The sequence below is a fragment of the Eleutherodactylus coqui genome, chromosome 4, assembly GCF_035609145.1.
Source record: "Eleutherodactylus coqui strain aEleCoq1 chromosome 4, aEleCoq1.hap1, whole genome shotgun sequence".
Lineage (NCBI taxonomy): Eukaryota > Metazoa > Chordata > Amphibia > Anura > Eleutherodactylidae > Eleutherodactylus > Eleutherodactylus coqui.
The window spans coordinates 49,544,808-49,568,142 of NC_089840.1; the positions used below are offsets into that span (position 1 = coordinate 49,544,808).

A 23,335-nucleotide genomic window follows, 5' to 3' on the forward strand; every position below is an offset into this window, starting at 1 on the left:
TTGATCAAGTATAGGAAGCATGCTTGCACTGTTGGGTGTGAACAATCAACAGAATATTAATACTTTTTGTGTTACAAAATCTTACATTCATTGTCTGTAATTCAGTAAAAGCACAAGATAACGTGGGTTGGAATTCATGATCTAGAGACCCAACCTAATATTAAAGTTGCCCTCACACATGCCATATATGCTACAGAATTCCACAGCATTTACAGTACAAGCCATGTGGAGATTTCAGAAATATCCTTCATATGGAGAAAAATTTCCCACTAAAACCAAGGTGTTTTTGAAAACCGCTGAGGATTCTAAATCCATAGCATGCCTATTTATGCTGTGGATTCCTGCTGTAGTTTTCAACCATTGAGGTTTAAAACTCATGGCATATCCGTAAACAAATCCGTTGCGGAATCCAAAGGAAGAATTGGCCTCTGCGGATTTGTGGCGTATTTTCTGTGGGTTTCCTGCTGTGGAATACCTGCAGCAGAATTGATGTGTGTGAAGGTACACTTAGAGGGTCCATGAGCTGGAACTTCAACCAGTTCCAAAAGCAAAGCAGTCAATTTCCAGAATGATGGAACCAACTTTTTCATTTGTTGGAGACTTCTTGAGAGCATCTTCAGAAGTGCCACTGACTTCAAGGGCATTGTGTCAGACGTGCAATACAGCACTACTGAAATTAATGGTACCACGAAATGAGTGCCACTTAAGAAATTCAGTGTTACATGGAGTTCCAAACAGCTCTAAAGAGGTTCTCCAATTATTTTGAAATAGCTTACAGAACCTTCCATTTCCTAAGAAAACCTCTTAAGTAGCTCATTTATCTCCCATTAATAAACCTACGCCTTATTTATTATTTCAAAGCCAAAAGCCTCCACATCAGATTGAAACATGGCTTGAACAACTTTGCCTTGATAAGTGTAACCCTGAAGGCTTCTAGAAGTTTTGTAAAATTATATACACTCATTGTTTTATTTACCATCATTGGATAACTAACGTTTATGGATAAATGGCAATTCTCTAAATTGCAAGATCAAAAATTTGTCATAACCAAGTATAACCTGCATTTTACCATTTACCTGGTCTTACAGTAGTGTAGGCCAATGGAGACCTTAACCAGCATGAAAAATTCACATCTCAGTTGATATCTAACAGCATTGTTCTCACTTCTATCGGTACTGATAGATTAGAACTATGGATGATCATTAATGGTAGAACAACTAAAACTCAGGTTATAAAAATGACCATTGCTCATCTCCAAACCAGATATGTGGTCTCATCCTTTAGATATAAAGGTTGACGAGCTCTAGAACATCTCCAGTCAGAGTTTATCATCTTATTTGTTACAATCATTTTTTCTGGGCTCGTTCCGATGCACTGTGGCATATTCAACATCACAGTCAGCCACAAGATGAAAGCTTGACTTTTTGGCATTGTGGTTAAGATCAGCATAGACAATGGAGTCTTCTTCTCTGTCATGGGGAACATTCTGGGCAGGGGACTTGTAAACCATTTGGGCATTGTCATATGTAACTTCAACAGTTACTGCAGTCAGGTCTGTGTCCATTAGAGTTGGAGTGCCTCGTTGCATGTACTGTGGACTGTTCTTTGTACTTTCTGGCATGGCTACAAACTGAAGCTGAAAAATTAAGAATATTTGAAAAGTTTTAGGATTAACTTGGTTAAAAGTAAAGGAAACCAATCACTATAAATTAAGTTATGGTGATATTACGGGGAGTGACAAGGAGCTGGGTAATGTATTTTTATACTCACTTGCTTCCTGGTTCTCATGATGTCCCCCTCCAAAGTCTGCGTGGCGCATGAAAATCTGACTCTTTGAGTCCCATGCATGCTCTTCCCCATACAAGACTAAAAATAGTCACATTTTTGTGCACTGTGCGAACTTCAGAGGGGAACATCATGGGAACCAGGAAGTGGGTGAGCAGAAAAAAATCACCACCCAGCTCCTTGTCACTTGCCATAACAGCACCATAACTTTGTTTTTGGTGCCGTAAGAAGGTGGCAGGTTCCCTTTAAAATATAAGCAAATGCCTCCCAAGGAAGATAGGCATCACTGTGTTCTGATTAGTACAGCGCACGAGGGGGTGGTGCACGACTTTGGTGTTCTTTGAAAGTCATGTTCCATACCCTCAGGCCCTGCTCTTCCCATAAAACAATGTTTAACTGTTGCCTAGAGCATTCTTTTGAAATCAAAAATGTTGTTGCTTATGTCATTAAGGCTATGTTCACATCTATGTTTGGCTGAACTGATCCATTTTGTGATGAAACTGAATGGAGCCGAATGGACATCATTAACAATAATGGGCTCCGGCCTAGCCTCGTCTTTTCCCTGCACTGGCCTGACTCTGTTTCAGCAGGTGGGGATTTAAAATTCCCACCTGCTAAAAGGGCTGAATCTGATTCGCTGATTCATTGAATGACAGCTGAGTGCTGCCTGTGATTGGTCCCAGCGCTCAGCCAATCACAGGCAGATCTCTGCCATTTAGCTCTGCCAGCTGCGGAAAGGTGAGTATATATTTTTTTCATTTTTAACACATTCTAGGGATGATTTTCAGGGAAGGGCTAATATTTAAAGCCCTTCCCCGAAAATCCCTGCAGGGCTTGCCAGCAGCCCATTGCTTTCAATGGGGCTGCAGAAGCGCCGGTCCCATTGAAAGCTTCTGCAGCCCTGCAGGGAGTCCCCTTGTCACTGAACACTGGGACAACGCTTTCACAGGGTTGAGGGACAAAGGAACTCCCCGCAGGGAATATTTACACGCACCACGGACCTATGGTGCACGCATGTCCTATGTGTTGCAGTTACGTGTTTTTGTGAACACACCATAGGAACCAATGGTTCTAATAGACGCTTGGTTTTGTGCGCACCTATGAACGCACACGCTTGTCTAAAACCTCCCTAACTGTACCATTATCTGTTCAATTTCATTGAGAAAAACAAACTGAAATCATTTAGGGAGGAAAAATAAAAATAATAAAACTAAAATAATGTGGTTGATAAGTGTGAACGTGGTTGATGTGGTTATGTTCAGAAATAGCCAATCACATTTAAACTCATGATAAATAGTAGTCAGTACTCCGCTGCCATTATTTACAGGGATTCTGATTTCCCCCATATAAAGTTCAGCTCTTCTAGGAGGATTTTTCTGACGTTTTCTCAGTTGCGTTTTTCAACAAAAGCCGTAAAGATCTTTCTACACATCACAGGGATCTGATTGTTGGAAGGTATCAGTCAGAAGACGGGGACCAAAACATCTCCAAGGCATGACTTATACCAGGGAACACAGTGAAGACAGTCAGTAAGATTAAATTTGCACAACAGTGACATTACCAAGAACTGAACATCCCGAGAGGCTGTCAAGAGGCCAACAACAACATTAAAGGAGCTGCAGGAGTTTCTGGCAAGTACTGGTTGTATAGTGCATGTGACAACCATCTCCTGTAGTCTTCATATGTCTGGGCTGTGGGGGAGGGGGGCAAGACGGAAGACTTTCCTAACAAACAAAAACATCCAAGCCCGGCGATGTTTTGCCAAAACTTACATGAAGTCTCTCAAATGTCTGTGGGAGAACGAGTTATGGGTGGATGAGACTTAGGCTTCTTTCCCACGAGCATATATTGATATACGCTGTGATCTGATGCATTGGATTCCAATACATCAGATCACAACACTGTATTCCTGAAACGTAAAAGTGCCTAGCCAGCCCAATATGGCGCTGGGCTTTTTTACCTCAGGCCCAAAACATAGTCCTGGAACTATCTTTTGGGCAGGAATACGTCAGCCACTGCATGGGCTCCTGTGGGAGCCCATGGCAGTGGCCGCAGGTGGAAGAGAGTTTAGCAGCGTGGCTGCTAAACACCCTCCCTCTGCTCTCCTCCCCCCGTGCAGGCTCACCTGTCTTCTCCTCCCCGCTGGCTATCTGCAATAGGAAGGGGTGATAATGGGGCGGAGCTAAGCACTGTCCCCTCTCGCCTCCCCATTGCTGGCTGTGGACAAGGGGCAGGACGTGGGTGGAGCTAAGCTCCCGCCCTATCCCTGCCCCTTGTCCATATCCATCAATGGGAAGAGACGGGATGGGTCGGCGCTTAGCTCCGCACCCTTACCACCCCCTCCCATTGCAGAGAGCCAGCGAGGAGGAGAAGAGAGGTGAGCCTGCAATGGGGAGGGAGGGAAAAGGGGTGACGGCATGGTAGTCTTGGCGCATATGCGCCGGGACCAATGCCGTCTGAACGGGAGCACAAATGTTTGATTTGTGTGCCCGTTCACCAATTTTATCTCTCCCAACATAGCGTATATCGGCCGGCAGATATACGCTCGTGGGAAAGAAGCCTTAGGGGGAACTTCTTGGCCAGAATTCCAAAAGGTATGTTTGGTACAAAGCCAACATTGCACATCACCAGAAGACCACCAGACCCGCAGTGAGGATGGTGGAGGAAGCATTATGCTTTTCTGCTGCTGGAACTGGGGCTTTAGTCAAGGAGGAGGGAATTATGAACAGTTCCGAATAGCTGTCCATTTTGGCACAAAACCTTCAGGCCTCGGCTAAACAGCTGAAAATGACCAAGAATTTCACCTTTCAGCACAACGACCCAAAGCAGACCTGCAAATCAGCAAAACAATTAATTTGCCAGAAGAAGATCAAAGTTTTGGAATGGCCCAGCCAGAGCCGAAGCCAGAATCCCACTGAAAATCTGTGGGTGACCTGAAGAGGGCGCTAAACACGAGATGCCTTCGCAATCTAACAGATTTTGATTGTTTTTGCAAGAAAGAGTGGGCAAAATTTGCCAAGTGAGGATGTGGCATGCTGATAGACACTGACCCCAAAAGAGTGAATGCTGTCATAAAGTCAAAGGGTACGTCAGAAAAGTATTAGTTTCAGGATGTACATATTTATGCAACTACATTATTTTAGTTTATTCTTTTTTACATTTTTCCATCCTAAAATATTTTTGTTTGTTTTTCAGTGGAACTGTACAGATTACGGGTCACATTGAAAGTGGAAATAAATCGGAAATGCTTCTTTTTTTTTATTATGACAGAAAAATAGCATTTTAACAGGTACATGCAGGAATTTTTTATTGACTGTAGGAAGCAGCAGTTATACGGCGATCACTCACCTCTTCAGTTGGCGCTGGGTCTTGAGTTGATGACTTGTTCTTTTCTATAGAGAAATTAAAAAGAATACATTTTTGTAAGATATATCTTTTTCAATACTTTTGGAATGACTTATATACATAAGATATCTTAATAGTCCTTGTGTCCAATTGCTTTATAAGATTGTAGGCATACATATGAACAGAGTTGTTTTTTGTGTTTCTTTTGTTTTTCATGCAGTTTTTATGTTATTTTAATGCTTTTTTTTTCCATAAAAATTGCAGTAAAAGATATTTCAGTAATAAAAACTGGGGTGCAGAAAATTGACACACCAGCCGAGGGGGGGGGGGGGGGCAGGGTGTCAAGACAAAGACACACTGATACTTGAGGAGATAGGCTAATGACAGAGTGACATTTGGGGTACTGGCACACTACAAACTTGGGATAATGGGATATAGACACACACTATGGGTACAGAACATAAACACTCAGATAAGTGGGGTATAGAGAATGACACACGGACACTTTATCCCTTAACGCTACAAGATGTATATTTACGTCTTGCAGGTTTGGTGTTTGTATGAAGGGTCGATCCCGCTCCATACAATGCGGGTGCTGGCTGTTTCTTGCAGCTTAAACCCGCCACAACAGCTCCAATAATCAATGCTGCTCATCAAAGCTGTTAACCCTTTAAATGCAGCTGTCAATTCTGACAGCGGCAGTTAAATACCCCGATAGATGTTCGGAGGTCCCGCACAGCCCCCCCGATGAGATCGTGGGTTGTTGTATTGTTGCCATGGTAGCTGGAGGTCTTCTGAAAGGCCCGAGGATTAAAAATTAAAAAAAAATCTTTTGCCATACTTTTAATAAATGAATCTACAGGATGTCCCGCAAAAAAACGAGCTTTTGCACAACTATGTGGACGAAAAAATTAAAAAGTTATGGCCGTCAGAAGATGGCGGCAAAAAATAATTTTAAAAAATTTAATATCTTTAGAAAAAAATAACAGTAGTACAACAACACAAACTGTATAAATTTGGTATTGTAGTAATTGTACTGACCCATCAAATAAAGGTATAATACCATCGTTGTTGCACTGTATACGTCGTAGAAACAAGACCCTCCCAAAGATTGCAGAATTTTCATTTTTTTTCCATTTCATTCCACTTAGAATTTTTAAAAAGTTTTTCCGCACATTAGAGGATGCATCAAATAGTACCATTGAAAAATACAACTTGTTCCCCAAAAAACAACAAGTCCTCAGACATCTATGTCAATGGATAAATAAAAGAGTTATGATTTCTTAAAAGGAAAGGGGGGGGTGAAAAAACGAAAATGAGGGGAAAAAGGGCAGTGTCCTTAAGAGGTTAAAATACAAACTACAAAAAACAACTTACCTTTGAAATGTTTTTGACAGTAAATTAACAAGGAGACAGTGATAATAAGTACACAGACTCCTCCGGCGGTTGCCATGATGTATACTAACAATGTAAAAGTGTGAAAGGTATTGGTAATATCTGTGGTATTGGCTAAAAAAAAACAGAGAAAGAGTATCAAAAACATAATATTAATCAGAACATTGTTATCAGGTTCCAAAAAGGATTTTTATTATTGGACTTCCCGATATGGAGTTAGGGTCCAGACCCTGCTATGGGACAAACTTGCATTTTCCTCATTGTGACTTACTATTACTGCAGATATTTGCCTCGGAAGTCTATAACTGTCAATGTGAGCAATGTCCTAATACGTAATGAGCCCCACAGACCTCCAACACCCGAAAGACTGCCTACTGCTAAGCCCATTTGGACAAACTTAAGACCCAGCAACTCAAGTGGTCAACAAGTGCCAGCCAAGCTTAATCTCTGTCTGGCAGCATGAGATAGTTTAGGACTGTCTAATCACAATTTATTAAACAACCTCTTAAAGCTAAAGGGTCCAGTCAGTAAAAGGGGAATTCAATGATACATTTTCACTCAAACTTCCTTTAATTTCATACTTAAGAAATGATATTCCCTTGAGGTAATTTGGGGAAAAATGCACAAAAATCACCAACAGTTTTCCACAGAAGTATGGATTTACCTGTCTCTGTTATGTTTATAGCGGTAAGATTTTCAGCCACAAATTCATCTGAAAATGAAACAAAATACAATCGATCTGTAGCAGCACAACGGGGAAAATGTATTTCACATCCTCATTCACACACTTGTACTTTTTTATGTACAATTTGGTACTTTTTTCTTTTTGTAATAGGAAGGTAAGGTGATTTCACACTCAGGTTTTTGTGGTTTTAAGTCAAAAATCTGCACAAAATACTGCCACAAAAACACATGTGCGAAAGTATATTAAGAGTATTAAAATGTCTTTAAATGTGGCTTTAGCTCTATAGGAAATGCAATGCATCTATCTAATACAAAGTGATTTTTTAAGAAATAGTTTGACATAAAAGATATTCTCACCTTATTTAAAGATATGCTGTATATTCCATTTGCAATTAATTTCAATCAATTAATTAGGAAAATAATTCATTCCATCATTCATTTTTAAAATTTTTTATCTATATTTTATCTATAACAAACAGGAAAAGTAAAAATTCTAGTAACTAAACTTTGTTATAGGTATAGTATGAAAAAATGAAATCTGATAATTGTACAATAATATTTCCGTTCAAGCTAAGGACCTCTTCCTCAGGCTCGGCCTTTCCTACTGTGCATTTTCTTTCTGACCAAAGCCTAACAATTAAGTCTATGTTCAGATGCTTAGTTACATCAATTTTGCACATGATGTAAGTGAAAGGCACGCAACAAAAGTATTGGAATTGAACATTTGGGTTATATATTTTGGGCACAGTTATATAATACACAAAAGTACAATAAAAACATGCTGCAAACCCTCATGCTATCACTGGTAGGGTTGAACCTCCCCAAATAATGTGCAGTAAGCTTCATAACAATAAAGAGTAAGTGAGGACATGTAGCAGGGCCAAAGGATAGAGCAGGCCCGGCATGGCTGGGTTAAGGTGGTAAAGTAGGCCAAATAATTTATAGTGGATAGGGTTAAAAGAGATGAAATGGGGGTTAAAGTTATTGTGAAGGAGTTGGGTGGGGGGAGATAGTAAACGCTTTAGTGACGTTGGCTTACCCAACCTGTTAAACACATAGGATGGTGAGGAGGAGTTCCCTTCTATCCAGACCAGCAACAGCCCACCCACCCTTAGGGCTCATTCAGATGAGCGTGTTTATGTGCGTACAATAGGGCGCACATAACCACGCGTCTATTAGAACTATTGGTTTCCTATGATGTGTTCACATGTCTGTCTTCTACAGGCGTGCAAACGCACGTACCTGCAAAAAAATAGGACTTGCGTGCACATAGGTCCGTGCTGCGCATCAATATTCCCTGCGGGGAGTCCACTCATCACTGAACACCGTGACAGCACTGTTACAGTGTTCAGGGATGATGGCACTCCGCATTCAATGAATGGCTGAGCGCTGCCTGTGATTGGCTGAGCACTTAGCCAATCAGACGCAACCCTTTCAGCCGGCGGGGATTTTAAATCTCCGTCGGCTGAAAGAGCTTTAAAGCAGTGCAGGGAGACCAAGCAGCTAGACACGCCTGAGCCCTGATAGCAGTGAGTCGGCACATTGCAGCTGGGGGAATCACTATTTGGCTCTGCTGATAAGGGCTCTGCCAGACCTCCCTGAAGCTTGGTTCTAATTAAGTTTATCATTATGTTATTTATGATTATATATATATATATATATATATATATATGGGCGAATATGTAGGGGGTGCAGAGGGTGCGGTCGCACCTGGGCCCAGGAGCCCTAGGGGGCCCATAAAGCCTCGCTTCCCCATATTGCAAGCCAATACTATCAATGAAGCTTAATAGTTTGGGGCCCATTTCCATATTTTGCCCTGGGGCCCAGCAGCTTCAAGTTACACCTCTATATATATATATTTTTTTTTGTGTGTGTGTGTGTGTGTGTAAGTAATTAATAAAGAGGCTGCTGTGGCTGTTCTTCTCCATCGTCACTCAGTGTCAGAGTTTATTATTTAAAAGGAGAATTTGGGATGGCAGTTGGGGAAAGGGTGGCTGCACAGTCGGAACACATTCAGCAATACCCCAAGACGTGTAAAATCAGGTAAAAAATAAACAGCTTTAGGCCTTAGTCAGACGGGCGATTTTTCGCGCGATTTGCGGATCGCATGACGGATGCGCATCCGCAAATCGCGTGACCGGTGCGCGCAAGTCGCCCGCAAATCGCCCGAAAATCTGCTCCTAGCCGCGTTTCATTAGAAACGGGCCGGAGCTGTCCAGCGCATTGCATTCAATGGAGACGGCAATACAGCCGTCTCCATTGAAAGCAATGCGCCGCGGGCGAGCCCGGGATGAATTGTCGGTAAGGGCTTAAATATATAAGCCCTTCCCTGCAATCCATCCTAAAATGTGTTAAAATAAAAAAAAAATTGTATACTCACCTTCTCCCGGCAGCCGGAGCTCCGCGGGGCAGTCCTGCAGTGGGTGTGAAGGGGGTGTGAGTCAGACCTGCCCCCTGATTGGCTCAGCGCCGGCCCCATTGAGCGCACATAGAGAAGAGAACAGGAATCGCAGATCGCAGATAGGTGCGATCTGCGATTTTTTTGTTCTATAATTTATCGGACGAGCGCATAAAAAGCGCTCATGTGTCCGATACCATTGCAAAGCAATGGTATTATAAAATCGCCGGACGCATGCGCATGCGCAAATCGCGCGAAAAATCACCCGTCTGACTAAGGCCTTTAAAGGAAGCAAAATCACATAAAAATATGGAGAAATCTATTACTTAAAAAAAATGTTAGAGACATATACATGTTTCTATCAGCTGGTTGCACTAACCCTTTATTATCCTTTTTGAAGTGGCCTAGAGAAAAAGAAATTGACCCAAGGACCCCAATGAGAACTTATGACACTCACCAGATATAACAACTTGTACTGTTTTGCCCATTAGCGAATGCTTCCCATAGTTGGCTTTACATTTATAATATCCAGTGTCATTTATTTGTACCGACTTAAACTTCAGAACATAAACAGCATATGTTTTCTGATTTTCCATACTAGAGTAGATCTCTTCTCCAATTCTCACAGGATCACACGATGGTTCATTTATTTTACACCAAGTAACATTGGGTGATCCCTGGTGACACAGCCGCACCGGACACTTCAGGGTGAGAGGCTGCCCAGGTGACTTGCCAAACTTATGTTGTCCTGTCATGTTTATTTCAGGTGCACACGATGAATTGTCTTCTAGGAGAAAGACCAAAAAGAGCATTGGTTACCCAGTTGGTAAATCGAAGCCTCTTCTAGTGCTCTGCTCCTTACTGGCTGGCTGCACAGTAGCAGGACTCACTCTTACGAGTGGAACTGGGTGGCACTACTGGGCATGTGTGACCCCAGGACTGGACACACTAGATGGATGCTCAGAGAGGAATCAGAAGAGCAGCAAGGAGTGCCAATAGACGTATCTAAACAGCAACATCTAGACATAGGAGCATTTTTTTGAAAATTATTCCAAATGAAAACAGTTGTTCTGTTCAGTGAGAGCTACCCAAGAAATGTAATATTTAATCACGGGACAACCCTTTAAAGAGGCATTCCAGGCATTTACTATTGATGACCTGTTCCCAGGATAGCTCATCAATAGTTGATCGGCTGAGGTCTGCCACTCAGGATCCCAACCAATCAGCTGATCCTCAAGCCCACTCTCAGTGCAGCAGGGACAGACATCCGCATCATCGTTCAGAGCTGGAAATGTAATAGAAGACTTCACTCACATTGAAATCAATGGAAGCAATGCCTTTTATTACACTTCTGGTTCTGACTGCAGTGAGGAGTTGGAAGGGTAATGGAAGGTATCACTTCCATTGATTTCAATAGGAGTGAATCCTTCTATTAGAATTTTGTCCGTAACCACTGATGCAGATATCTGACCTTGCTGCACTGATAGCAGACTGGGGAATCAGCTGATCAGCGGGGTTCCCGAGTGGCAGAGCCCCACCAATCAACTATTGATTACCTATCCTGAGGACAGGTCATCAATAGTAAATTTGTAACAGTCAATACCCAGAATACCCCTTTAAGAAGTGTAAGAAACAAGAATATTAGTGTTAAAAAAATGAGATTGACATATTTAAGTGCTGTTCCTTATAGTGTACAGATGTAAGCTATGCTGTCCATATAGAGTAGGGTCTGTGTACATGGGGTGCACCATCCATGAGGCAAGGTGGGAACTTTGCCTCAGGCATCACCTATTCCTTACTTTTAAGGAGTAGCATAGAAACCATCTGAGTACTTTCCCATATCAAATTTGGGGAGGAAGAGGCCCCATTTTATTTTTATTCACTGAAGACAGCAAACAGACTGGAAGAATTCATGAGAGTGCCTCCTTACCTGCCAAGTGCTTGGGCATAGTCTCATGGGCTTAATGTTTACTTCCCAGTCTACCATGCGTGACTGACGATTATGAGAAATCTATAGCACAGATAACACACAGGGCTGGTGACCCCCTAACATCAATTTAGGGACCATAAAACTTTCACAACCCTTATCAGTGGACTAATTAGGTATTTACTCCTCCGCTCATCCTGTTCTGGTATCGTTTTAAGTGTACATTAATCACTTCATGTCTGTGTCTTTTCATATAGATAGATAGATAGATAGATAGAGAGAGAGAGAGAGAGATCTATATATATATATCTATATATACTGTGAGAAGGTGACCGGCAAAGTGCTGGAGGGCATATATATTTCGCCTAGGATGCTCTCCTATGAGGCTTTGGGGAGCACTTGGCCAGGTACGTGCCACCGAGCAGCCTGGGCTCGGTGGAGGAAGCCGGCAGTATGGTGTCAGTAACATTAAGTTACTGACACGTTGTAGTGAGTAGGTGGCTCCAAGCCGCATAATCCGGGCCGGCTTTTCTGGAGTGACCAAAGTGAAGGGTGGGATGGTCACTCCCACGTACCAGGTGAGGCTGGTACCAGGCCATATAAAGCCTGGGCCTACAGGGCCTAGGGGAGAGCTGAGACCTCTGCAGGTCTGAGAGTCCTGGCTGGCTGTGTGTAGGAGCCATTTGTGTTACCAGTGTGTAGACAGGGACGCTCCATGTATAGTAAGTGCTCAGACGAGCAGGATTTATGTTATGTTTGCCTGATGTTAAGGCCTGTATTTTGCTTTTGTTTGCTTGGAAATAAACCCAGGCAAAGCCTGGACTAAAGACTTTATCCTATGTGTCACTGTCTCTGACTGCTTATGCCCAGGTTGCTACCGATCCTAAACGCTAATCCCACACAATACACACACACATATATATATATATATATATATATATACACACCTCTTCAGATCTATTCCATTATGCGTGATGAAGAACCCTAAGTAGGTTTGAAAGCTTGCTATACCATCATTAAAAGATATCATATCTATAAGGTTACTTGGTTTCTCTTGCTTGGAACAATCACATTTTGCTCTACTGGCTAACACCATACCAAACATTTTTCTTTTTACTCTCCAGGAAGTAATAGAGTACAATCCCTCCTCCAGACACCAGAAAGCAACAGGGGAGTACATAAATGTATGCATATACTATATAATGCTACGATCCTGTTTTATCTAGACGTCTACCAGTATAATATAACTGTCAATAAACTACACACTCCCAACAGAGAATGAGATGAATTTGCTTATGCTGTCCCAGTTTACACAACAAAGCTGAACAGTTAGCTACAGAAAGCAAGAAATATATTATGACCTGGAGACCAGTGTGAAAACTGCAATATTTCAGGATTTTTTCTTAGATTAGCAGAACTGAGTTTAACATTTGACACATATAATGGTGACATCACAATCTGTGGTTTTACATAAGGTTACAGGTATACTAACTATATGCATAATGTGCAAGCAGTGTGAATGGAAATTACAAATTTAGCTTTGCTACATAAGTATGTACATTCCCCATGAATGTCAGTGTTCTTCACAATTACAGTTACTCCATCACTTTCACTGTCCATTGACTGTTGTACAGTATTTTGTGCACAGTAACTTTCTGGCTTTGATCTTTACTGCCTTTGTGTAAAGCGTACTTGACCCATATTTGTTACTTGCTTTTGCTTTAGGTGGAAACTTTTCCAACCACAGCATCCTCCTGCCGTTCTCACTATTGTCAGGGCTGTAAATCACCTTTATATGTATTACTATCATAGCTCGGTCTCAGTGAAGCAATGACTAAATCCTGCTTGCTATGATTTTTTAAACTAAAAACATCCCTGAAAATTTCAGTTTTACTCGGACTGCAGGATATGAATCGGGGCTCGAAACGTTGCTGACTGCAAAGCAATGAGTCTGATGGGCGGAGGTCGCTGATCTACAGGGCGGCTCGCAACTCCTTTCCACTTTACAAAGCTGTCTCACGTTAACCACTCCTCATGTAAACCTAATCACCAACCTACCTGTAAACTGTACATAAGAATGGCAAGAACTAAATAGGTGCCCAAACTTTTGTAGGCCATGACGCACTTTCAAATACTACTCAATACCCACACAGATTATTAAAAGCTGCATTAATGTTGTGGCCTTCTGACTTGGTTCTTACCCCCTTAGTGATGGAGCTTTTTTGTTTTTTTCTATTTTCGTTTTTTCCTCCCCCTTTTAAAAAATCGTAACTCCTTTATTTATCCATCGACGTCGCTGCATGACGGCTTGTTTTTTGCGGGATGAGTTGTATTGTTCAATGGTGCTATTTAATGTACCATATAATGCACTGAAAGATTTTTAAACAATTCTAAGTGGAGAGAAATGGAAAAAAAACGACATTCCGCCACCTTTCAGTGCATCTTGTTTCTACGGCGCACATACTGCAACAAAAATGACATGATAACCTTATTCTATGGGTCAGTACGATTACTGCAATACCAAACTTATATTATTATTTTTTTGCTGTACTACTTGTATTTTTTTTAAAGATATTTAATTTTTTTAAAATTATTTTCTGCTGCCATCTTCTGCGCACAATAACTTTTTTATTTTCCTGTCGACGTAGTTGTGTGAGGGCTCATTTTGTGCAGAACATCCAGTGGTTTCCATTGGTGCCATGACTGAATACGTATAACTTTTTGGTCACTTTTTATTGCATTTTTTCTTGGAGACAGGGTGACCCTAAAAGTGCATTTCTGTTGTTCTTTATTTTTTTGCGGGGTAAATAATGCATTACTTTTACGACTTTTACGGGCGCAGCGATAACAAATATGTATTTTTGCTTTACTTTTTAGATTTTTTTATTGCGAATATGGTAAAAGGTTTTTTTTAACTTTTATTACTTTTTTTTTAATTAGTAAAACTTTTTTCTTTTTCTTTTTACATTTTCTTTTAGCCCTCCGGGGGGAACACAACTAGTGATGCTTTGATCGCTCCTGCAGTAGTGCTATAGCATTACATCATACTGCTATCTGACAGGTAGCCTATCAAACCACCCCATGGGGATGGCTTGATAGGCTGCCATGACACCCACACATCTCCCTGTGATCTCATCGCTCGGGCATTTAAAGGGTTTACAGCCCTGATCAGCTGCGCAGCTTATCAGGGCTGTTGCCCCCAGGTGTCATCTGTAAGAAACAACTCACACCTGCGATATATGGAGGGAGATAGCAGCACAATCTTCCTCCATATGCCTCCTGCAACTGCAGGATGTAAAAACACTATGGGGCCATCACTAAGGGGTTACTTTGGTTTCGACCCTAATACCAAGTTCCTGGTGCCACCAATGCATAATAGAGTCATGAGCCCCAAAGAGCTGGGTGGAGTCTTGTAACTCCTTGTAACGGACATAACCAGCAGTATGGCACCCATGAACTCAAGAGGGCCTGGCACACATAGTCCTAGTACTGATCACAGTCAGGACATTGTGTATAGCAGTACAAACAAGAGCCTATCACACGCAACATCCTGATAGTGGATGGTATCAGGACCTTGTGTATGGTGGCTCAAATGTGTGAAGAGAACCTGGGAGTGAAGAGTGGTAAGTAAATAGAGGGCTTTTGTTTTGGGTTTGAATTTATTTTTTTGGAAGGTTCTGGTCTGGGGGGTCTGAATTTATTTTGGGGGTCTGATTTTTTCTTTTTAAATCTGGCCTGTCTGTGGTCTGAACTTTTTTTGATCTATGGTCTGAAATAATTTTGGAATCTGCTACAGGGTCTGAATTGGTGTTGGGGTTTAGTCTTTGTGTATAAGTTAAATAAGGGGTCTAGTCTGAGCTCTATATTGATTTTGGGCCTGGTATGACGTTGATTCCTCTCATACCTCCACCCTTCATATTTTAATTATGGTTCTTTTGCTCAGTCAAAATTCTCAGCCCAATGTATCGAGCAACGAATGACACACATGTCAATCGGTGCTCGTTTCATACTCTTTTACAAGGGGCTAGAATCAACTTATGCAGATAAAGTATTGCTAATATGATCATTCATCCCCATAGATCGGCTGTACGTCTCCTTGTTCACACAAGGAGATGTACCACCGATCAACGAGCATTATTACGCCTGCATAAACGAGCCAATCAGCCTATGAATGAGCATTTGTTCATTTGTTGGCTGACCATTGGCTCTTTTACATGGCATGATCATTGGGCTAACAAGTGTTCGGAGAAATGCTCATGCCTGATAATGGACCCATGTAAAATTACCATTACGATGCTTCATGGTGTGTGATACCATTTTGTCAGATCATGCTAGAAGTTGTACTTTCATAGAGGTTGTGTTTTTCATTTCATAGCTTGGCTGACAATTGTGGAGGGGGTGTACATTCAATATTTTGCTTTGTGATCCAGAACTTTCCGATTTTTCTGGATGCAAGAGTGGATGTAGATCATCAATCGGATTTAGCCTCTAACTCAACCATAGTAAAAATATAGAGGCTGCACCAGATATGGCAACACAGCTACATTTATATACAGGGTGTCCCAGTTAATATTGTCGCAGGGCAAAGAGTGAAGTAGGCTTCACTGCATTGCTGATGCCATCGAGCTGTCAAATTCAAGTAGTTCAGAACACTATTATCTCAGCTGTACGAGGGCCTTACTTCCCGTCCCGCATGGCACTGGGGCAAAACTGTGCCTCCTGCACGTCCAACAAATCATATACCACTTGATTTTTAGGTTCCAGTGAAGTGGAAGGAGCTTATGCTACACCTGTGAACAACATCATCACGCTGGGTCAAAGAAAAATGGGCGCAGTTGGACAATATTCTGTAGACATATTAATTGCTGCTGAGCACCATGCATAAAAGAAACCCCTCAAACCTCACACAGCGGAATAAATTCTCCATGGAGGGAAAAAATTCTCACTCTTAAGAATCCCCTGATTGAGGTTGTTTTTGCCAAATACCAGCCGTAAAATCCATCAAAGCATAACGCGCCTCCACTATAAAGCTTATTGTCCTAAAAATAATTCACAGTTTTTGACTTGATATGAACACCAAAAATGACTGAACCAATCCACTGTGTTTTGGTATCAGACACTATTGTCTATTAACTCCTTACCGACCGCCAATACGCCTTCTGATGGCCTCCCAGGCTGGGCCTTATTCCACATGGCCGTTAAAAGACTGCCTCACTGTGGAATAGAACCACGGCTCCGGGGACTGTCACAGCTCTGGAGGTAGGAGGGAGTCTGGAGCACACAATGAGAGCCACGGTGAGCAGTCTGTGGCCACGCGATCACCGTTATGCAATGGATAACAGCGATCGCATAAAAGTGTAAAAAAAAGTTCAATCAAGTAGAATTTTCAGATCCCCTCATGGATCGGATCCGCGAGGAGAGCTGAAACTACTCACCTCTGTCCTCCGCAATGACCCACGATGCTCTGGTCCTTCCAGGACCAGACGTCATCTTCTGCGCATGCAAAGACGGAAAATGTTGCATATACAGAAGGCCGGCAAGCCCGTCAGATTTGAAATCTCCCTGTTCCTGGCTAGCATGAGTAGCCAAGAGCAGGGAGATGTCACCAGGAACCGCTGTATGCTGTTCCCAGTCACATGATTGCCGTTATCCAATGGATAACGGCGATCATCTAAAGTTAAAAAAAATGTTTAAAAAGTATTTTTAAAAGTTTAAGTTTCAAATTCCCTGAAGGGAGATGAAATTGCATACCTTACCCCGGCTTCTGCGCACGCACCAGTCGCCAAAATGACAGACGCATGCACAAAAGCAGTGGATTGTCGGGGTAATTTAAAATCTCCCTGCTCCTGGCTACCAAATGTAGCCAAAAGCCTGAAGATTTTATGGGGAGACGCAGTATGCGGTCCCTGGTCACATGATCGCTGTTATCCATTGGATAATGACGATCATATAAAAATGAAAAAAGTTAAAGTTTCACTTCCCGTCACGGGTCCGATACATAAAGGCAGGTGAAATTACTTATCTAAGGCCTCCGCCAATGTCCCCCAACGGAATTTATCTGTGGACCTTTTCCCAGCTTCGGCGCATGCGTCCGTCAGCAAAATGGTGGATGTAAGAGCAGAATCTAGGGATTACACAATTCCACTCACATTAGTGGGTTGGAATTATGTAATCCACTCGCAGAAAACAATGCAGCAAGTTTTATTTTACCGTGGATATCCGCAATATAGAGGCCATTGTGCTCCATAGTCGCGGATACACCCGCAGCCCATACGCGACTACATTGTGTAGGGCTCCGGGTACCTGTGTCATCACTGAGCATCGGTGCGGAAAATACAAACAAAAAAAGGTGTAGTGCACATGACCGCCTCTGTGAGTACACAGTTATGCGCAGTACATTACGCGGCCGTACGCAGGGCCATGGCCGGGCTCACAGCTGGGATCCGCTGCGGGTCTCTGCAAGCACATTCCATTTATGGCCGTGTGAGCCCTGCGTTATACAGATTGCTACCTGTAATACATAATTTACAAGAAGCCACGGGAACGCTCGCCTTCTTGCAGTTCCAGGAGCAGCTTGTTGAGCGCCTTCTGTGTGAGACCGCAGCACCTCAGCAAGCTTTCAAAGCCTCACAGAGCGCCACTTTTTACACACCCCCCCCCCCGCCGCCTTTTTACACCCCATCCCTGCCGCTAAGGTCAACAAGCCCCCACAAAAAAGGGTTGGGTTTGCAGCAAGCATGGGAGGAGAAGGGATACCTGGTTTTATTGCTCCGTTTGCCCAACCCAACCAGACCTCCATAATTACGCCAGTTTTCAGACATACCACACAATTTACATTGTTACTTTTTTTCTAAGATTTACGGAACTCCAAAAAGCGGGGGAGGGGGGATTATTTTTAAGGAGTCAATTTTTTTCTGCACAAGTGAGCAATGGGGCCTGGAATTTATTCAGTTGTGCCCTGCAATCCAACAGGTGTTCCCTCCATTATAGGCCTAGCCATGTGTCCAGTAAGCAGATTGGGGCTACAATGGGTATGTTTCTGAACACAGGACAAACAGGGGGATCCATTTTGGGGTAAAAGTCTTTATTCATATTTGTGCTGTACAAATAAAACTGTTTTTAAAATGACACAATTGCCAAAAAAATGAAAATTGTAATTATTACTTCTGCTTTGCTTAGATTCATTCAAAAACTGTGGGGTACAAATACGCAGTACACCCCTAGATGAATTTGTTAAGGGGTCTAGTTTTCAAAATGGGATCATTTGTGGGGGTTCTCCATCATTTTGGCCACTCAAGGGCTCTACCATTGAGCAATGGGGCCTAAATCACCTTCAGGTGAAAATGTCTGGTCTCAAAGCCACCAGCTGTGCATACAGACAGAAGATTAGGGCCACAATGGGTATGATTATGAACACGGAACAAACAGGGGGTTGCAAAAGCTCATTTTCATGTGCACTATAGAAAATAAACCTGGCTTTAAAATGACATATTTGCAAAAATATTATATTTTATTTTTTCTCCTCTAAATTGCATTAACTCCTGAAAAGAAACTGTGGGGTGAAAATACTCATGACACCCCTTAGTGAATACATTAAGAGTTGTAGTTTTTAAAATAGGGTCATTTGTGGGGGTATATATCATTCCGACACCTATGAGCCTTTGCAATCTTGGCTTGGTGCAGGAAAACAAAATGTTCTTCAAAATGTTGATAAGTAATGTTAAATTTGTACATCTCTTAAATGGTTTTAAAAAACTAAAGTTTTTCAAATCTGTGTCCAGAATAAAGTAAACAGATGGGAATATATTTATCTTATTAAAAAATTTGTACAGTAAATGTGCACATATTTGAGATATTGCAGGTGAAAATGTGAAAAAAATTACAACTTTTTCAAAATTTTCCCAATTGTGGCACTTTTAATAAATATACACAAATTCTATCAGTCTATTTTTACCACCTAAATGAAGTATAATATGTGATGAAAAAACAATTTCAGAATCACTTGGATATGCAAAGCCTTTACAGAGTTATTCTATGTTAAAGTGACATGTCAGATTTCCAAAATTTGGCTTGGGCATTAGGCGCAAACAGGCTTTGTCAATAAGGGGTTAATAGCCCTGTCTTGACTGGCTGTGGCTGATGTCTTCTGGCTGTGGTCAGAGTAAACTCCAAAAATAATCACATTCAGTGTGACTCACATTAAAAAAGATCGTGGTCGGTGGCTTCTAGCATCACAATGAGCAGTGTAGAGGCGGGGAAGCTTGGTAACTCCTTGGTGACCACTAATGCACCTACTTAATTACCTCACTAGTGGACTTTAAATCTGAGCATACATCTCTTTAAGGACAGGCTCACACGACCGTATGTTTACCCTGCATTACTCGGGCTCTGTACGCCTGTGTGATACACGGTAACTCGTAGGCAATCAATTACATTGTCTTACGTAGTTCTGATAACATTAGCATGTTGGAACTGCGTAATATGGCATGTTCTTTTTTGTCATGTATATACGTGAGATACAATCTATTGTTCCCTATGGGCACGTATATAGAATTACATATAAACAGTATGCTGTTGTGCATAGTACAATTTTGCTGCCATACGCTGCGGTACGCAGGGTTACAGCCAGCTCCACAGCTGTAAAATGCTGCAGGACCCCCACAGCATTTTACGCTTATGACCGTGGGAGCCCGGCCTAAGGCGGTGACTTAGCTGAGGAGGGGGAATCACCCTGGCATGATTTAAATGGCTAATCAGCATAACTCGGTGCTGATGATCGTGGATATGCGCAGCGTTAAGCACATTCCCACGTGAGCAGACGTGTGTGTTTGCACATCTCCCATAGACCTTCATACGGCTATTTTGTGCATAAACATGCACAAGAGAGAGCAGGATGATATTGTGCTCACCAACGTGCGTTTTTGCATCAATGTGTGGTGTTTTTCTAGCAAAAATGCCTCCTATCACTCTTGTGAAGTAGCGATCCACCTGTGAAGTAGCGATCCAACAGTCTCCGGCAGTGCAGAAAGAACAGTTACATTTACAGACGCACGTGATAGAGTGACCATCACTGCACAAAAATTCACGCTGTCGCGTGCGCTTTTGCATTTACACTCGTCTGAAGTTACCCTACATCTGCTCTGATCCTGTCTGGTGGTCCCTGCAGGATCTGAGTCTTCTGCCTCTTTCCCTATTCCCTTGTTAGGCTAGTCAGGTTTACCTTAGGTTCCTGTGTGGGGCCGTCCTTGTTTGGACGATCACTCTGCTTTTAGGCAGGGTTCCCCAACTTCTTTGGTGTAGGTTCAGACTTCCCCTTTCCTCTTACTTTGTTTCTTGTTCAGTCTGTTTGGTGAGCTCTGTGTCTGGTCTGGAGTATATATTCATCCCTCTAGCTATAAATATATAACAATCGTGTAGGTTGCTGTTCACACATCTTACATGAACGCAACACCGCGCTCCTGCTTTAACAGCCAGAAATAGAGAAACCTCAGATCCTCTCTTACATGCCGCAATCAATAGCATCTGCAACATGTAAATAGATGACAGGTGGGGGGCTTATTCTGTCACCCTTCAGCATCCTGCAGTGCGATCGCAAGGTACCAATGCGTTCCCATGGCAGCCGTAAATCTGACAAAAAGCCTCCATGTCTGCCATGTAATTAAGCCTATTAGGCCCCGCCACCCACAGAGTCTAACAGGCTGCTATCATAGGCTTTGTAGAATGCACTACATAAGTAATGCAGTGTACTATCCTAGCAATCCAACAATCAAATTTTCAAGTCGCTTTCAGGGGCTAAAAATAGCTTTAAAAAAGTTCAATAACGTTTAAATTAAAGCAAAAAAATGCACTTAAAAATACATATTCTTCTCCACAAAAACCTGTTTTAAATGGATAAAATATTCAAAAAAGTTTTTCAAAGCAACAACGAATAGGTATTACCTTCTACGTAATGACCCAGACAGTAGAAATATTTTGATATTTATTTTCTACCGTGAACGCTGTAAAAATAGTTTTAAAAGTAATGCCAGACTTACAATTTTACTTTTGTTTGCCTCCTAAAAAATGTAATAAAAAGCAATCCAAAAGTCACAAGTAGCCAAACCGGGTACCAATAAAACTATAGCTCTTCCCGCAAAAAAGAAGACCTCACATAGCTCAGTTGCTTCAAAAATAAAAATGCTATTGGTCTTATAAGGCAGCAATGTTGGGTCAATTGTTTTTCTTTAAAAATAAATTTATATTGTTCTAAAGTAGTGAAAAGTAAAAGAAATCCCTATAAAGTTGGTCCTACAATAATAATGCTGATTCAGAAAAGAAAGTTATCATGTTATCTTTACCGAATAGTGATCACTGCAAAAACATAAGCCAAAAACAATGGCGAAATTTCTGGCTGTTTTTTCCATCTGCCCCTCAAAAAATGTAAAAAATGTAATAAACGTTGTACAACACGTTATATGTACCCCAGAGTAGTCCCATTAAAATATACAACTTGGCCTCCCCCCCCCCCCAAAAAAAAAAAAAAAACAAGCCCTCCTATTGCTGTCAACGAGTTAGGGCTCTTGCACCGTGACAATGAAAATTACTTGGTCCTTAAGACTCTAAATCGATTTGTCACCAAGTAACGGCGGTAGGCTGAACCTGATACGGGTTCTCTACTCTATGTTGCCTATGGCAAGTGTGTACATTACTGTCGTGGTATGTATTCTCACTCATGATGCCTATTTTGGTTGGCACAGGCTACACTATTGATACATATAAAATACAAATTCACTGATGATTTGAATCAGGTGAAGCTTCTTCATGGACAATGGGTTGATTCCTTCAAATTTCTGCAATCATATGCATAGAATAAGTGAGAAGTGGTGATTCCACCTCTGGGATTTTTCGTGAGGACAGGGCTCTGTGATGCCAGATGGCTGCACAATGAGGAAAGCTGGTAGTGCTTGGCCATTTCCATAGAACCAGTACACTATAATATACATACAGAACACATATTCCAGATCTCTAATGCAGAACAACTGGGATAACAGGATCGCCAGGGGTCTCGGTGGTGGGTATACCATAAAGTTTATTAATCGGAATGCCCCTTTAAAGTGTTGCCCTCTGAAGCTGTCCAAAGCTATTCAGATGGAGATATTCACTAGTCTGCCCTTACATACAAAGTATCATCTACATTATGCAGCAGATGTGGTAGGGATGGGTTTGTTATTTAGCTCTTTGAAGTTGCATTGCGTCAATCCATACAGATGTATCAGAGCTGAAATTACCATTAAACTGTTTCTTTTAGGCATCTTGTTAACTTTCAGTCGGTTTACCTGTTGGCCCATGGAAAACTATTGATACATATTTACAATCAGCACATTGTGCTGTACGACAAGCTCTACATCTACATCTACAAGTGAGACTGAGTTCTGCTATATCTGACAAACATACTATATATGTGGCGGCCATGATGATGGGACCTGATGGTTTGATAGAATCTATATGTACTCACCATCTGTCAAGCTCATCCCGAGAGATAACGTGGCTGCCATATACAACAGCGCATGGCTCCTCCAAGAAGCTGGCACCAAAGCTCCCATGGTTAATAGGTTCCTATGTAGTAGCTCCCAGCAGTGTTGTGATAGTTCAGCATTTCTCCAAATATGCGGTAAGAATGAGGTGGGATCCTGGGAGGAAGAGACTCTTCTTCATAGGTTCTGAGCACAGTGTGATGTGAAGAATCTGCAGTTCTCGCTTTTCAAGGAGCTGCTATTCTCGTATATAGGTGGCTGCTATAGAGAAGAACATTCGCCGCTCAT

The 23,335-nt window shown here is 41.9% G+C and overlaps 1 protein-coding gene across 1 annotated transcript; it reads right to left on the bottom strand.

Moving 5' to 3' along the window:
• Positions 1-407: 407 nt before the first annotated feature.
• LOC136624600 (B- and T-lymphocyte attenuator-like) lies at positions 408-23,335 on the bottom strand. The gene is made up of 6 exons (XM_066598560.1): positions 23,029-23,335; positions 10,065-10,394; positions 7,190-7,237; positions 6,508-6,639; positions 5,134-5,177; positions 408-1,636 (listed from the first exon to the last, which is right to left on the bottom strand). Exons 1-6 carry the CDS (start codon positions 23,114-23,116, stop codon positions 1,334-1,336), a joined length of 945 nt encoding a protein of 314 aa, XP_066454657.1. The 5' UTR covers positions 23,117-23,335; the 3' UTR covers positions 408-1,333.

Coding starts and splice junctions, on each gene's coding strand:
- LOC136624600 (XM_066598560.1), bottom strand. CDS start 23,116: ATGGGAGCTTTGGTGCCAGCTTCTTGGAGGAGCCATGCGCTGTTGTAT. Junction 6,640..7,189: donor TATAAACATAACAGAGACAG/GTAAATCCATAC, acceptor GTTTTTTTTTAG/CCAATACCACAGATATTACC. Junction 5,178..6,507: donor CTGTCAAAAACATTTCAAAG/GTAAGTTGTTTT, acceptor ATTTCTCTATAG/AAAAGAACAAGTCATCAACT.